Source organism: Felis catus, chromosome A2, assembly GCF_018350175.1.
Source record: "Felis catus isolate Fca126 chromosome A2, F.catus_Fca126_mat1.0, whole genome shotgun sequence".
In the NCBI taxonomy this organism is placed as follows: domain Eukaryota; kingdom Metazoa; phylum Chordata; class Mammalia; order Carnivora; family Felidae; genus Felis; species Felis catus.
The window spans coordinates 27,484,264-27,501,835 of record NC_058369.1 but is presented as its reverse complement, the minus strand read 5'-3'; the positions used below and the strand labels follow the sequence as shown (position 1 = coordinate 27,501,835).

General features: G+C 40.9%; 1 protein-coding gene and 1 long non-coding RNA gene across 16 annotated transcripts in view; one reads left to right on the top strand and one right to left on the bottom strand.

Annotated features, from left to right (window-relative positions):
- The window catches only part of LOC109496496, a 353,319-nt gene that overhangs the window by 29,043 nt on the left and 306,704 nt on the right, over positions 1 to 17,572 (bottom strand). For 2 of the 3 annotated variants that reach the window (XR_006594750.1, XR_006594749.1), the window contains exon 5: positions 6,880 to 7,040. This is a non-coding gene — a long non-coding RNA (uncharacterized LOC109496496). The remainder of the gene's footprint in view (positions 1 to 6,879; positions 7,041 to 17,572) is intronic. The other variant, XR_002152534.3, reaches the window with a different exon arrangement.
- The window catches only part of FHIT (fragile histidine triad diadenosine triphosphatase), a 1,423,954-nt gene that overhangs the window by 1,386,106 nt on the left and 20,276 nt on the right, over positions 1 to 17,572 (top strand). For all 13 annotated transcript variants that reach the window (XM_045053133.1, XM_045053131.1, XM_045053132.1 and 10 more), the window contains one exon: positions 9,515 to 9,624. In XM_045053133.1, the coding sequence (XP_044909068.1) occupies positions 9,515 to 9,616 (102 nt within the window). In that variant the 3' untranslated portion in view covers positions 9,617 to 9,624. The remainder of the gene's footprint in view (positions 1 to 9,514; positions 9,625 to 17,572) is intronic.

Genomic DNA, 17,572 nt, shown 5'->3' with positions numbered 1-17,572 from the left:
TTGGTTTTTGAATTAACATTTCCTTTTCTGAAGTTTGCTCCATCATGAAACTCCCTTTCAGAAGCAGTTTCATTTCATTTCTCAGTGAGTGCATTTCTAGAAACAGGAGGCCTGAGGAAATCAGACTGGTAGAAATCTCTAGTCCCTGTTGCTTCACCAATTTCCTACACATTAAAAAGCCAGTAAAACTCAGCTACGATGGAGCCTGGGGTGAGGTGACAGAGATCAGTGATTATTTACTGAAAACTTGCCTGAGATGCAGTTGTCCCCTCAGAGGAGGCTGCCCAGCCTGATCTCAGCTGGGAGGTAGATCTCTGTTTGCAACCTCTTCTCTGTGCTGCTCTATCATCCCTGCTTTCAAAAATGTTAACCAAAGAAAAGTTGTCAAGAATTTACAGAGTGGATCCAATGAGTGTACTAGGGACCTATAACCCATATTGATCCAGACAACTACTGTTCCTCAGTAGTCACATGATGTTGGTTGAGTGACTTAAGTGCCTTGGAGACTCAGATGTTTCATCTGGAAAATGGGAATGTTGAACTTGTGCAGCCGCTAAGTTGGGAGGGAAAGCACCTTTAACATATGCTTCTTGACTACATACTGGGTGTCAGACCCAGCAACCATTAAGGATACACCAATGGATGTTACTGTAATTTGGTGATTTCTACCATACACATGAGAACTGGACAGAAGACTTTATTATTGAGGGATTATAATGGGAATACCAAGGACTGCTGGGTTAGCACAGTTGATTTCTCTACCCAGCCCAGGTAATCACTATTGCCATCATGGGATTTTCATCTGAAATGACTGGCCCGATTGTTAGGTGGGATCACTCTCATCCCTTATAAATATGAGGCTCATGTGGTAAACTATGAAGAAAATTTTAGCTGTAAAATTTAATCCTAAAATTAATTCAGGTTTGTATTTTACTCTATGCTGATGATTCTCGAATGTAGTGACTCCCATATCAACACCCCCGCAGCCCTTCACGGTCCAGTCCCTGAGCCCTGTTCCTCACCTGCCCTGATGCCATGTTGTAAGAAAGTTCTAAATGGTGGCAGGCCAGGAGGCAGCATGGCAGATCCAGGAAGCCCCGTCTAGGTTTACCTTTCTCAAAGATTGTGCCTCTGACAGGAAGTGACTACTTTGTTATTTTCATTGAAATCAACTGCATAAGACCAGGAGCAGAAAGCTCCCTTTGCTGAATTGCTCCTAACAAGCTTCTGATGGAAAACTACAAATTATAATGTCTAGCCAATCAAAGCAATTTTATGATGGCAGCCATGTACTCCACCAAACCTGAATTACCCACCCTGGTTTGTATAGGTTTTATAGGGTTCATGGGATACTCTGAGGACCATTCACAGTACAGTCAATTGAGTAATATCTGGTCCAAATTGTGATGCTGGCAAAGTCTCATTTGCTGCTTTGGCAATCGGCTTGACAATGTGATACTTTAATGTATAATTGGATAAGCAATTGGGTTCTGTTATAGTACAGTGGTTTGGCATAATTATTTTCCAGTGCTGTGATTTTCTAGTTAATAAATACTTTTGGGGGTTACAAATTCTTAAACATCAACACTCTATACTCCTTGAAAGTAGGATACCATTAATTAATATAAGAGCTTATTTCAGCATTTTGGCCTCGTTGGCAGTACTAAAAAAAATTTTTTTTGCTTTAATTCAAGCAAGTTAGGCTTAAGTCAAAGCTTAGACAACTAATCAAATGATGAATGCTTTGTGCATTACCTGGATTTCTCTCCATAAAGGGCAATGATTTGGACTTTTAAAACTTCACAGTGAACAGAGAGAACCAGAGGCCACTTGGTTGCACTTAGAAGTCTCACAATCTAGCCATTAGTTCAGGGCTCCAGCTCACACAGAGATTCAGAAGGGAGGCAGTTGCAGTGCCTGAGTGGCTTAAAGGGTTACATGTCAACTCTTGATTTCATCTCAGGTCTGATTTTAGGGTGGTGGGATCAAGCCCCTTGTCGTGCTCTATGCTAAGCATGGTGGAGACTTCTTAAGACCCTCTCTCCCTCTCTCTCTACTCCCACCACTCTGTGTGCGTTAGCTCTCTCTCAAAAAAAAAAAAAAAGGGTTGGGGGAAGCAATTAACATATTTTTGCACAAAGAAATATTTGCAGAACCTCAGGGTTCTATGAAAGAAGTAGCTACCAATGGTTGGCAGTACAGACTTATTATTTTGCATCAAATGAAAGGAAGAGGTGATTCATTAGGACACCAAGAGAGGCCAAAGTGGGTGACTAACTGCTCAATAACCAGCACCGAGAGAAACGGTATTTAGTGTTTGGGGAGGAAACTTGTGCTCAAAGGATGCTGGCTGTGTGTATGTGACGGAGTGAGACAACATCCAGAATTATGAAATATCACTCAAGTCAATCTAAATGGTCCAGGAAATCTTAGGGAGTTTGGGAAGCAGGTAACTGAAGAGAGTCACATACTGGGCAGTACAGGAGTGATTTTCATACTGGTTCAGAGCAGCCTTGAGCAGGGGAGCCAGCATCCAAGCGTGCTTTACATAAAGTGCCTGGCAGGAAGTTGTCAAAGAAATACCTGCCTGAAGGGAGGCATGGAGACCCTCTCACTAACTGCACACACTGTAGCTAAGTCACCAGCACACTGGATTATGGGGCAGCTGAGCTCGCCTCCAGCCTGACGGGCCCCCTTCTGGTCCAGTCTATGCCTGCCCAGCTCCCATGATTTCTGGTCCAGCTGCTGCAGTAGCGGTCTCTAATTCATTCTCCAGCCAGGCCACTCAATGAAAAATTATTCTAAGCTTTTAATTTCCCCACTTCCCACCCTTTAATGTCTTCTTTTGCACCAAAAATAAAATTCCCATTTCTCAGCCATCCCCACAGGCTGCAAATTATCTGCCATGTCCCTTACTTTTCTAGTCACTGACTCAACCAAGATCCCTTTTCCCTCGATGCTGTGCACTTCCGTTCCCTCTGCATGAAATACCTTTTTTCCCTGCTCTCGATTCATGGCTTTCTAGACATTGTTAGCATCTCAGCTTCTCCGTCATTTCTTCAGTGAGGCGTTTCCCCCCATAACCCCTCCCCCACCATTCTATCATCCCCACACATCACAATGCATTGATTGCTCTTCAGAGCTCTCATCATTTTAAACTATTTTGACTTTCAATGTCTGTCCAAAAAGAAAAAAAAAATTCTGAAGCCTCCTTTGATTTAGCCCAATAGAAACAACTACATCCACATCCTAGAAGGCCCATGCTGTAGCCTCATACTTGCAGTGACTTTCCTCACCTCAGCTATACTTCCCACCTCTGGACCATCTTTCAAGGTTAATGCTGTGCTTAATCCTCTATTTCTGACATTGTTTTACTTCATCTGTTTTCTCACTCGACTCTTTACCTTAAATAAATTTAGTTTAAAAGGAAATTTGAGATGACATCACAAATGGGAGATAACCCTCAAAATCAATATGATGTAAACAAAACAATCTTATTACATTCTAGCTAGAGTCTGGATGGCTCCTCTCTTTCTGTTAGAGGTCATGCTGGTACCATAGTAAGGACATGCTAGTACTAAGACTTTTGATTAATCAGATTGAAAATGGAGTAACTTTCTCTTAGCAGGATTCAAAGCTGTTTGTGGCTTTGAATCATAGACTGGAGGCCATCTTCTGGGCCAATGAGATATCTTTCCCATCTTTTTTTTTAATGTTTATTTATTTTTGAGAGAGAGATAGTGGCGGGGAGGGGCATGGAGAGCCGGAGATAGAGAATCTGAAGCAGTCTCCACACCGTCAGCGCAAAGCCCGATGCAGGTCTCGAACCCATGAACTATGAGATCATGACCTGAGCCGAAGTCAGATGCTCAACTGACTGAGCCACCCAGGCACCCCATGTCTTCCCCATCTTTAAACAATGGAATGTTAAGGCTTCTCAAAATGGCAACTAAATTTCAGTTCTCTGACCACTCTGAAAGAAGGTCAGGCTTATGAGGAAAGCTAAGTCAGAACTCCTCAGGAAAGAGGGGTGCCAGCAGTTGAGGAAGCTAGCCATGGCATGAGTTGCAGTAGAGCTGGCATGCACCTCATGTGTTTGCTAAAGCCATTCCCACTGCCCAGAAATCACATGCTTTAAGCCCAGTGGAAATCCTGATTTTTTAAGTCAACCAAAGGCCCCACCTGGCAAGAATTACTCTCTTCCTCAGATATTCTGAGAACACTGTGATGGAACTTCTAGCCCAGTTCTTATACCAGACTGACTTATATTACATATGTATAAATCTGTCTGCCCTTTGAGGTGGTAAGACCCCTGGAGGCACAGATTGTGGCTTATACATTTTGACAGTTCCCATAATGCCTAGAACAGTGCCTGGAATATATCATGTGCTCAACAAAGGCTTGTTGGCTATATTGAAAATAGAGGCAGAGAATTAGTTCTAAAAGAAAATTATGGATTTACTTCCGTGTTCATTGATATTATTTCCTTTTCAAGACTATATAAACACCTGTCTGAATAGAACCATCAACCCGTAAGAAATAGTTTAAGCTTCCTGCTCTTTATGTTGTTTTAGAAAATAACAATGAAATATATTAACGTACTCTATAACAACACTCAAGTTTATATTCAGCACTTGCTTCTTTAAGAAGTGGTATTAAATCGTTTCCCCCCACCTTTCCCAGCCTTTGAAGACAACTTGGCATTTTATTACAGGTTAGTTCCAAATCCTGAAAAACATTTAAATTATTGTGAATCATTCTTCCTACTGTATTCCATTACAGAGCTATAAAAAAGTCAATAGCCAAGGCAGTTTGAGCATTACATCAGGGAATTGATCTTTACCTCACATACCTTGTGATAGCACGCTCAATGCCCAGGAAGGAGCAGAATGTCAAAATTGACACATATCACTACTTCAGTCAGAAATCCTGTTAACACTACCTTCTCCAAAATCATTTCAGGCAGATAAAGTGAAATGACTGCAGATACATTTTTTTTAATCTCTTTTCAAACTTATATGGAAATAGAATGCTCTTCCAAGAGCCATCACAGACTTCACTCTGTTGAGTGAATAAAGATTTTTTGGCTCAAATTTTTTTGCAAACTTTCTAACTCTGGTGAGCACTTTCCCCTAAAGAACCAAGTGCCTGTGAAAACAGTGTCAACTGTTCAACAGTTTCACTGTTGCCTAGAGAGGAGGTAAGGAATGTGCTGTGGTGTTGAGCACTGTCATGGCCATTTAACTTGTGTGATATGATTACCAGGAGGAAAGACGGAGCACTGTAGTGCATTGAACCCCAGACGCAGTCGACAGGAAGAAGCACCGTTCCTTCATGTACGACTAACAAAGAAAAACACTGCCAATTAAATTATGACACACCGTCGATTGTGGAGCACACTTTGATTTCAGAGATGTGAAAATGTGGAAAAGTGTGCGCCTGAGAACCACTGAGCTGTGAGGTTTAAAGAGTACCCTTCATTTCATCCAATACTAAGCCTTAGAGTGAACAAAATGCTAGCTTTGATTTTGGTCTTCCTTTGGACAGCCTGTGTCTTTTCCTGGATTCATAGCAAGGCAGGTGTGGGAACAACCCAAATGTGAGCCAAGCACTTTCAGTGTTTAGGTTTTTCTTTTTCAAAGGGGGTCCCCCAGGCTGAGTTACCAGATAAAATATAAGGAGAAGCCCAGTTAAGTTTGAATTTTAGATAAATAAGTAATACTTTTTAGTAAGAATATGTCCCAAATATCACATGAGATGTACAGGACACTCAGTTAATTTGATTTAGTATTTTTATTTGCTAACTCTGGCAGCCCTGATTTCAGGGTAATTTTGACTGCATTTGATCATTACCACATGCTTTTATTCTAAGACCTTGACCTTGACCTGTGAGGAGCCTCCATTGATACCTTTTTTACTCTTAACAACCTGGAGAGTTAGGGATTATTATAGGTCATTTTAAAGCTGCAGGAGCTAAATTTTCTCCTCAGACTTCAGTGCCTCACTAGAGTCGTTGGTTTGGGCCATACCATAGCTCTTAATCCTTTTAGTGTATCTAAGGTCCAAAAAGACACACGTCATTGGGAAACCATGAAGACAGGAAAGGCAAGTTTACTCCTGGACAAAACCTCTCTGTCCCCACTGTGATGGGGATGGTGTATCCAGCCTGATAGTAGTAATAATAGCAGCAGCAAACACTAAGTACCACTTATTACTACTAAGTGCCAAGTACATCTACTCAAAACTCTTACTGCTCCCTTTTTACAGTGGGGGGAAACTTAGGCACAAAGAGGTTAAGGAGCTTGCCCTCTCATTGTCAAAGTCTGAGCCTAACCTTATCTTCTTGGAGAGATGTTGCTAGATGTTCCTTAGATAAGCCCTTCTCCCCTGTCACTCTGTATCATAGCACTCTGTTTCTTTACCAAGCTGAAACTCAAAAGCCTTTCAAAGCAGGTCAGGCCCTCCCAGCAGCAGCCCTCCCATTTGGAAATGCCTCCTCCTTATTTGTAATAAATTATTTGGTGCCTATTCTCCCTACCTGGGTACCCTTCATATGGGCAGCAAAAGGGTCTGTTCCATTTGTAAATCCCACCCCCCCCCACCCCAACCATTTATAATTAACCATTTGGTGCCTATTCTGAGTATCCCATAATGACAATAAATGGGTCTGTTTCAGTGTTCTAGTGCCAGGGCCAGCCCTTAGCATTGTGGGGACAGAATAAATACCATGTGCATTAGTAAGCAGTCAGTGCCTTTCCCTGTGGACAGCCTAAATTAATCTGGAAGGTTCATCTGAAGTTCTCCCCTCCCACAATAAAGCTTCCTTCTGGCATGTAGTGCCTTCTGCATAAACCACTGTTTGAGGTCACTAGAGCTTACCTCTGCCAGCCTGCAATGGCTTGCAGCCACCAGGTTCCTGGGTTGCCTCAGGAAGGAAGAAATGTACCCCAAACTACACCACGTTTAATTTCTAAGTCACCTGGGTGCCTCTTTGAAGATGCAGGTCTTGCTCATCAGGATCATTCCTGGACTCCCTATTTCTGTGGAGAAGAAAAGCAGTTGTAGAACAGGGTTTGCAAACAACAGCCTCTCTTCTATTGACAGGGTGACAAGCAATGGTCTTAAAGGGAAATGTATTATTTCTCTATGTGCATGGGCTCTATCTATACACATACACATTTCTCCCAAATGCCTTGCTTCTCAAGGAGTAAGTGCACCTCAGAATTAACTGAGAAGTTTGAAAAAGTCCCCAAACCCAGGCTGTCCCCAAACAAATTAAATCAGAATCCCCGGGTGGACCCAGGCAATAGTGTTTTTTAAAGTTCCCCAGGTGAATCCAGTGGGTAGCCAGCACTACTGTTCTAAAGAAAGCCACATTTTTCCATCTGGGGCTTTTAGGAGGGAAACCTCTAAGTTTTAAAAACCATATACAGCAGAGCTTTGCAAATATGATTAGTTTTTGTTTTATTTATTTCTCTACCTCGCATAAACAACTTCGAAGTGTGGGCACAACGTTGCCATCTGTAAGGCATATGACAATAACAGACGGTCTCCTAATAACCAGGGAGGCATTAACGTTCACAGGCTCTAAATTATTTGGATTCATCTGGTATGATCTGTGGTGATGAAGCCACTTAATGCTGGGTTTCTGTGTCTTTTCAATGGCAGCACCAGAAGTGGGAAGGCCATATTTTCTGGGCTGTATATATTGTTCTTTGTCATCCTATTGAATTGTTACAAGATGGATTTATAACAGACCTAAAGCTAGTATCAAAATGAAAATTAGTTCTTGAGTAGAAAAATAGCAATCCTGTTTGACTCGCCTGTAGCGATGGTGTTCTATCTGCCTCTGCGAGGAGGGAAATGACTTCTTAATGTGGTTTTCTTCCACTAAGGAGAATTAAATCTATGTGGCAAAATGTAAAACCAGAGTGCTGGCAGCCAAATTCTGAACAGAAGATCCATGACCCTCATCAACATATTTGTGGCCCAGTTATATGCTAATGAACCTCATTTAGACTCAAACTTACCCCAAGTGGAAATATAGCTCAGCTGGAGAGCCTGGGTATCATTCCTTCACTGGTTTGCTTTGTGTGTCAAAGTTTGCTCAGAAATACTGGGGAAATTTCTCCATCTGCTCCAAGGGGCCACGTTGGGGGGAATGGGGTCTCTCTAGGTTAGATTTACAGTGATTTTGGCCCAAGATAGCAAACTCCACTATATTAGTGGAGAGACTTTTTGCTGAGGCAGCAAGATGCTTTTCAAAGGACTGCCTTTTGGCTGGGGAGGGGACTGCGCCTGGTGGGTGGAACTGGCCACTCAGGTGGCAGGCAGCTCCTCTAGGATAGATAAAAACGCAAAAATTGTTGGGAATAACTCAGCCACTGCCTAGCTGGCTGATCTTTGACAAGCAAATGAACTTCCTCAGAGCTCAATTTCTTCCTTGGTAAAGATGGAGCTAAGCGGTGCCTACCTTGTGTAGGGATTATGGTACAGATTAAATGAAATGGTGCAGGATGAAATAATACACATCAAAGAAACTACCGGTTCATATCATAAATACTGGCCATCATTGGTACTGTTAAAACATTTACCTCAATCTCTTCAAACGACTTACAAAATACTACACTGCACATCCTGTGAATTTATACCTTCAGCATTTTACAATGGATAAAGCCACACACAGGAATAACAAATTTAGTTAATAAAACTGAACTGCAATAGGAGATTAAGGGGGAAAATTGAGCTCTTCTAATGAAGAGCTCTGAGAACATCCTCTCTCTGGTAGAATGGAAATTTTATTTACTCTATATGCAAATCTGAGACATATATAAGATGTTTTTAAAAATAAATATGGGTATTTGAAGAGGATTTTTAAATGATTTAATTGACTTAGATCAATTGTTAATTTCTTGATGTTTTCTAATTTTTTTTAACTGTTTGCCTACTAAAGCCTCTTTTAATGGATATGCTCTTATTTCTTACTTAGTACTCATGGCTCTTGTACTGTTATCACAGATTTGCTTGGGCTATTTTGCTTCACTGAACAAAACTGCTCCGAGCTCATATAAGAGAGACTAAGCCAAAGAGAATAGTAGGGAAACCATAGGCCACTTTAGGAGAATGATCATGGGTAGGTGTAAAACAGTTTCTTCATTGAATGGTGAGTAAAATACATGAATGATGCCAGCCAAGCATAAGATCAGAGAGTACTGGGGATTACTGTAAATGGGAGGAAGCTCCCCAGTCTGTGACCTCCCACTTAGAGCCTCCAGCAGACAAGACAAGGCATCGAACAGGCCACAGCATAGCCTGATCTGGTTATCACCAAAGCTGGAAATGTGGACACTTACATGACACCTCCCCATTTTCAAATTTTGGCAACCAATACAATTAAAGGACATACACCTTTCAGCCTCTGATTTGCAAATTCTGTTTAGCCATCCGCACAACACTTGTTCAGAGATCCCAAGGACCCATTATTAATAAGCCTATTCCATTGTTTTCTCCAAAGCTCCAGAAACATGACAAAGAGGAAGAGGACTCCCCAACCTTGTGGAGATCTGAGGAGGAAATGGCATCAGAAGCTGCAGCACTAAGGGTCTACTTTCAGTGACTTTGCAGGTAAAGACTGTGCCTTCATCATCACTCACAGCTTCCATGGGGCCTTGGAAGGAGACTCCCTACCCAGGATGGGGACACATAAAAATAGGTACAGAGGAATTCAAAAGATATAAAAGCCTGAGCGGAAAAAACCCTGACCCTTGAGGCAGGGATTCCTACCTCTGAGTTTCCTCTTCCTCCCTGCCTCCATGTCACCTTCTACATAACTATCAGCTCACTTCCTTCCAGCCACCTTCCCCTAGCCCACCTGGGTCACCATCTTGCCCTTCTCAAGTTCAATCCTGCCAGGCAGCCCAAGATCTTTTGTAATGCATACCTGATCCTTTAAAAAGTTAATACCCACTGAGAGCTCTAGTCTCAGATTTCTACATAGGCTGGAAGGGGCTTGTGAGCCAGCTGACTCACTATCTTCTGACCAGATCAGTCTTTCTTCCGCTTGGGCCTCTTCTCTTCAGCTGCTATTTGGTAAATTGCTTTTGTAAATTCCCTTTAGTTTTGGCTGCTGGGAAGCTCAAGGCCACAGGGAAAGGGCAGACGTGATAGAATCATCTCTTTGCATTAATGATGTTGAACTGTTGAGAGATGACAGATTTAAGATTCTGGTGGAAAGCTGTAGCCAGTTTCCTTTTTTAAAATGCATATCTGCACCAAATATTTATAGAATATCCAGGAGCTTATGGATCTTCTGAAATGTACTAATAAATGGGGTTGCCATGAAATATTGGGGCATCCCTAGACTAAAAAATACCACCTATATTTTATCTGTCAACCCTGTTAAAAACAAAACAAAACAAACAAAACTCCTTCCATGGTCCTCAGATAAAGTGTCTCTCTCCTAAATAGTTTTTTTTTTCCTTTTGGGAATTGTCTGCTTCATCTGGTCTTGTGTTTATACTATAAGCTGTTGAAGTAGATCAAACACAAATTAAAAACACAATTAGTGAATACTGGTAGCAACAGAATTATATAAAATTATATCTACTGCTTAGTGGTCATGATTTTTAGGTAGAAAACATGTTCATTGTATTCCATTTTCCCTTTGAAATAGGAGTCTTTTATAGTTAGTTTTTAGTATTTGTGCATTTCTTGGGCATTCTTTCCTCTGCCTCCTTTTTAAAGTATTCCAGTTACTTGAAGACCAAGTATCAACTAGGTCTCCCCCATTATTGTTCATGCATGTCCTAGTGCTCAGGCACTTGCATTCTAGAACACTTATTTCATTGGAGAATGAAACTGGAGAATGTCACTGGCTTGTCAGCGGCATTCCATTCAATTGCCTGAAGGGATATAATGTAGTGCTAGCAAAAGCTGTCTTTGATCATTTATTTCTAAACTTTTCTACTGTTCACCTTCTCATTTCTTCCTTCTTCCTTCCTTCCTTCCTCTGGATCAAGCCAGTCTACCTAAGAACACAGACCCACAGGCATGGCTGCAGATCTCCTTCTGTTCCTCTTCTGAAAGCCAGTGTGTCATTGTGGGATGTCCCATTCAAATGGGGTTGCTGTTCTTCAGACTCAACTTACTAAGCTGATCTTTTCTTTTTTTCTTCCAGTTTCTTATGTAATAGGGACTTCCAGATCAAGGCAAGAAAGCTCTAGACTTTTCCTGAGGCTTGCTGAATTGTAGGACTCTGTGTTAGAATGCATTTTCTAGACATTTTAAGAGGATTTAAACTTACTACCCAAGTTTCCTGTATGCTTTGCTTCACCAGTTTTTGCTTCTGTCATGCCTTGAGGCCTAACATCTCCTGTCTTCTGGGTGAATCAACTTGCCTTGGAAGTCTTGCCAGAAAGACATTCATCCCAGCTTGCTGTACAAACTATTGCCACAATGCCTGTGGGTTTTTTTAAATTAATTAGCATTAATATCTCTCTTTAAAGGCCTTTGGTTACAGACCAAACAAATAACCTTCAGTTTTCTCAGCCATCAGAGGTAGGAACAGAGAAAAGGAGCGATGATGATGTGGGTTGCCAAATAGCTCAACTAGTAACTTGGAGGCTAGGGACTTAAGCATAGGGTCCTAAGATTTCACCAAGAGCACCATCATCTCCTGCAATATAAAGGGATAATATATATTTCCCCTTAGAGGCAAAGGTTTGATACCCACTCTCCTTCCTTTTCAAAATGCATCTGCATACCAAATGTTTATGTAATGTTAAGGGATTCATAGAACTTCTGAAATTTCATTAATAAATAGGGCTGTCATGCAATATTTGAATATACCTAGACCTAAAAAAATTATTCATTGTTTATGTGAAATTCAGATAAGCTTGACCTCATTACACCCTCAGCAGCAAGTCGGTCTTAGGCAGAGCCAGTATGAAGACACTCATGTTGCTTACCTGGGAAGACTGCACAATTCACAACACGCACAAAGGCGGGTAGGCTAGGGTTCAGCCCTGGAAAGGATAATAGTAGCCAACATTTCCAAGTTTCTAAGATACAGGTTCTATTATCCCATCTTGCAGAAAATAAGAAAACTGAATCTCAATGATGTTAAGTGTTATTACAAGGTAAATAGTTCCAAGTGACAGAGTTGAGATAGAACCCAGACACTCAAACCCCAAAGACCATTCTCTTAGTCTCTGGACTGCCTATCTTGCTAAAAGAGCTCACTTTCCCAGCCAACACAGCCCCTGCATTCCAACTCTCCTTGCTTGCAAGTTTTTCCAGACTGAACTAATTCTTATCTAGGCACCTGTCCTCTTCACTCCACCATGTGACCAAGTACCTAAGTAATATGACCTTGGGCAAATACAGTGTTTCCCAAATCTCTCTCATTCCTATGTCATCATGCCTCTCTCTCTTTCTCTCTCTCTCTCTGTACCAGGGTATTGTTTACTCATTATTTACCTGATTCACTCTAGGGATAAGAGCCCAGTCTCTTGTACTTGGCTGGAGGACACTGGGCAGCAAGCCCCACATCATGCCCTACTGCTCCTGACAGGCATGCTTAGTCTCTAGGCTGATGGGATCTATCTGAAATCACTGCTTCTCCTGGGAGACCAACTCCTAGGGCTTGGCCTCCACACTGTGTTTGCCATTAGTCTATCTTAAAAACCGGTGTGCAAACCTGTACCCAGAGATGCCCAATATGGGGAAGGGACTATAATAGACAAAAACAAAACAAAACAACAACAACAACAACAACAAAAAACAAAAAACCTACTCTCTCCTGAATGTTTGGTGTGGAAATACTAGCAACCTCTCAGTAAGTAGAAACCCCTGTTTTGTATCTTCTTTACGTATAAACCCCCATTAATCCCCAAGCATGACAAGACTGCCATAGGACCACAGAGATAAACATCCTCAAACTATGAACTCTTTACTCAGCCTCTTGAAGCCATCAGGGCATCAACATTCGCTTAGATGTATAGAATTCTCTTGATCTTCCCATGTAATCCTGCAGGATGTTTTGGTGTTTTGACTACTCTCTGTATCCTTTTCCTAGCAGAAAATGACTTTAAATTGCAATTTCTTAAGCAATAGTGAAAAACAGACATTGCCTTCATCAGGCACGGCAGAGACAACAGCCCAAGTGTTGCTGAATGAAGCTCCTCCACCTGACAGATCCCTGATGAGGGTGGGAATCCCTTGGTTCTAGGAATTCAACATCTGCCTTCTGCTTAGGTGAATTTGTGCAGTGGCTCCCCACATACTGGGCTGAGTTCCGAGATGGGGCTTTGTGATGGCTCTTTTGGTCTGTGTTCTGAATCACATCAGATTACAGTGCATGCATATCCCTTATCTAACTGCATCTTTCCTGGAACATAATAATTCTTTACATAGGTGTTTCATACCTGGGTGTGCTGCCTTTATACACCCGTGTTGAGCTTCCTACTTAATTGTAAAGCAATGCCATGTGTCCTAGTGAGGGAAGGCTCCCACCCCATGTTAGAACTGAGTGGGCTAGTTGCTTGTAAAGTCTGCAAGCATCACCCCTAACTCTGATAGGAAGAGCAGAGAAGGTTTCCACACCCTGTTGTGTCAGCAGAGTTCATTTGTAATTCATCAAACTCTCCTCTGTGCATGCCGTTATTTTATAGATAATTGGTTGCCTCTCATTACTCATAACAGAGCCATGCAATTTCAAAGCAACTGAGTCAGCCCAAAACAGCATTATTAGTAGTTACAGATATACTGTCGAGGCAAAATTTTGACACTGGCATTTTTGAAAAATCACCATAATTCCAGCCACTGGACCACACTTATATCATAATCATGGACAGTCGAGGTAGACGAGAAAGGACAGGTTTGCTTATTTAGCACCTGTTCTGGTCACTGAATCGTGCCTTTTAAAACATACCCCACCAGTTTGGACAAATTCTCATCCTTCTCAGAGAGGGTCTGCTCTCAGCCTAGCAGCCTCTGATGAGAAAGGCCAGAAAGTCGATCATAGTATTCTCATGTTTTCTCAGGAGAGAGGAGGGTTTTAATGTCAGCTCCTTGGCAGTTCAATCCTAAACCTACCAGGCAATCCCCATGTGGAGGTATGATTAGGACCGATGAATGTGTTTACCAACACTCATTGCCAAATTAATACAATCAAAATTTTTCTTTACCATGGAAGTACAAGAGAAGATTCTTTAAGGCTAATGACACTTTAGTATATTCAAAGCTCTTTATAAAAAAAGTCATCATTTTAAACACAGCTGGAAAAGAGATTTTAGTTTGGTTTTTCTTCTTCTGCACTTCATGTTTCTAGAGGATTGTGCTGCCTCTCCTCTTATTCTGTGAAGACTACCTTTATAGAACCAGATTTCAGTAGTAAGGAATTAAAGACTCTATGTTTTGGATTAAATATAAATCAAGTCACTATGGTCAAAATAGTGAATGAGAAACCATAGATTTATAGCAATTTTAGAAATAATCAAACCTGATGTCCTATTAAGTGGTTTATTTTGCCACAGCCCAAAAAGATGACCATCTAGTTATACTTGAAAAACTTCCCTTTATACAAATTCTGAGACAGTCTATACCCCATGGCTTCAAAATGGGTTTTAGCTTTAGATTATTTTTGTAATATTTACCAAGATCCAGCTGTCTCTTACATGTGGCCAATAGTTCAGGCAAAATATTTCTATAGGCCATTGATGACTAAAGTATCTACAGAACTCTTCCACTGAGATTTAGTTCAAGTGATAGTAAAAATGACTCATGTCTCATGGTTAATTGTTAACTCTCATGAATCCTTGAATGACATGAATCCTCAGCACAGAGTTCTTTTCAGAAAAGTGTAATCCAAATGCCAATAATAACTTTGCTTTAGTGGCATCTTGGAAAATGATAATAGAACAAAGCCCATCATCATCACCATCCCCAGGATCCACATCTCCAGAAATGGATAATGTATCACACATCAATATGCATACTCTTGCAAAAACTTTCCAAAAAATTTTACCGACTCCCAAGACTTGTTTTTTTTTTTCTTTTTCCTTTCAATGCTTGATTCTCTTTACTCTATGTGGTGTTCTCTTTTCATTTTTCTCATTTTGTCTTTGTCTCTGCCAGAAAGGAGGAGGGTAGAAAAAGAATCTCCTAGAGGTTGTGGGAGGTTAATATGAAGGAAGGCTCTAAACATTCATATTAGTAATCTTCAACCTATCATTTTGTCATAACTAATGTTTATACAGTTCATTCCATTCTTTCCCTAACATGTCCCTAAGCCACCTCTTACATAATAAGTCCTCCATTATTTTGACATTCCAGGCATCTATCAAGTTAAGTGCTCAACCAATGAGGGCACACTAGAAAAGGCAGTTCTAAATTGTGCTCCTTTTGGTGTTAACAGTTTTCCAAAAGACACTGCAGTATTTTCTTTTTTATTTTTTTAATGTTTCATTTATTTTTGAGAGCGACAGAGACAGAGAACAAACAGGGGAAGGGCAGAGAAAGAGGGAGACACAGAATCCAAGAAGGAGGCTCCAGGCTCAGAGCTGTCAGCACAGAGCCCAACATGGGGCTCGAACTTGTGAGCCACGAGATCATGATCTGGGAGGAAGTCGGATGCTTAACTGACTGAGCCACCCAGGTGCCCCAGTATGGTTTATTCCTTCTAACTTATCCTAAGTGATGAGCAATGGAGACTATATCTTCTTTATTAAAGTAAAATCCAAAAACAATGGAAGGAAGAAAGGAGAGGAGCTAAGGAAACAACATTTACAGAATTAAAATATCCCATTAGGCCCACTTGTCTCAATAGTGTTGGTAAAATTAGACCCTCAGCCCAATTCTCTGTAATGTGCCCCTTCTTTTTCCTCTTCCCTCATTTAATGGTAAATAAGGAAAGACAGTGCTATGGAAGCCATATTGGGAGCTCTCCTACACTTTCTTGGGGCCAGATCATTTAGGGGATAGATACCTGCCATCCATGCCATGCCCTTCCCAGACCCCAATGCACTGACCTATTACCATTTTGCAACCCTGTCACTAGGCAAATCTTGTTTCCCCTACTAGAGCCTCCCATAAATAATCTGGAATCAAGAGAAAGTCAGGTGGCAGATAATGCCTCCCCCTCTAAAGAAAATGCTTGTCTGGAGCTTTACACAGAACTTTCTAAAATGTGCTTTGAAAAGAAAAGACTGGTAAGGTGAAAATTATGTCTCAGCCCCCCTACAAAAAAATAATATATATATATTTTTTAAGTCACTTGTCCTAAGCACTAGACATGTTCACCACCAAATCAAAGTATAAAAAGACAACTTTCAGTTTCCTAAGAATAATGTATGGATTGTCTGCCATGTTGTTTTTTACTGTCAATGGAAATGTCTTAAATAATTTAAGCTCACTCCCTAGGAACATAGTCACTAAACTTATTCTGTAGACTTGGACACATCATTCTATTGTGCCTTACTTTTCCTGTATCCGAATTACTATTGTGGAAAGCACCTTAATTATATCCTAAGGTTTTTCTTAGAATAATGCAAAGTAATGTCTAGGAAATACACTAGCAAAAACAGCTCTAAACTGTGCTCATTCTAAATTTAATAATTCTCTGATGATACAAGAGACATTTCAGTATGTTCCGCTACCTCCAATTTATCACAAATGGTGAGCAGTGGAGACTATGAGTATCCATTACTTGTGCCAATATGTAGATTCATTATTTTCCCTGTGATTTCAATTATACTTTAAAGATGATAAATTATGGAAATGTTCAGGTAATGATAAATTAGTTTAAACAGTAATTAAAGAATACAACCTGTAGGGCAGGATATTTTCAGACCACCAAAAGAGAAAAGAAAAGGTATGACTTCTGCTTTTATTCCTACCATACAAAATAATTTGAATTAAATATCCCACAGTGTTCAACTAGGAAAAAATTGTATGGAATATACACAAACATCTGCTAAAAGGTAACAAAGCAGCAAGGGAATATAAAAAGGTCAAGATCCAAGAGCAGCTAGAAATCCAGAGAGGAGCCTAGCATTTGGGGCTGCTTTTCTGCTGAGGGTATTTGTGTCTTGGAGAGGCAGATGGGGCTAAAACAATAAAACCTAGGTTTCCAATAGTAGAGCACTTTCTAAATCTCCATACCTGGGTGGGCATGCAAAAATCACCTGAGAAGGTGATACCGTTCAAAAAAGAGTGACCCAGGGGCGCCTGGGTGGCTCAGTCATTTAGGTGGCTAACTTTGGCCCAGGTCATGATCTCATGGTCTTTGTGTTCGAGCCCCACTTTGGACTCTGTGCTGGAAGCTCAGGGCCTGGAGCCTGCTTCCAATTCTGTGTCTCCCTCTCTTTCTGCCCCTCTCCTGCTTGCTCTCTGTCTCTTTCTCAAATAATAAACATTAAAAAAAATTTTTTTAATAAATAATTAAAAAAAAAAAAAGAGTGACCCAGATGTAAGCCAGCCCTGCTACCAGTGGCAGCACAATTTCAAATTATCTGGGCAATCAAGAAAGTTTCAGTCTTGGAAATGTGAGATCCCAACTTGCTAGTCTTATTAG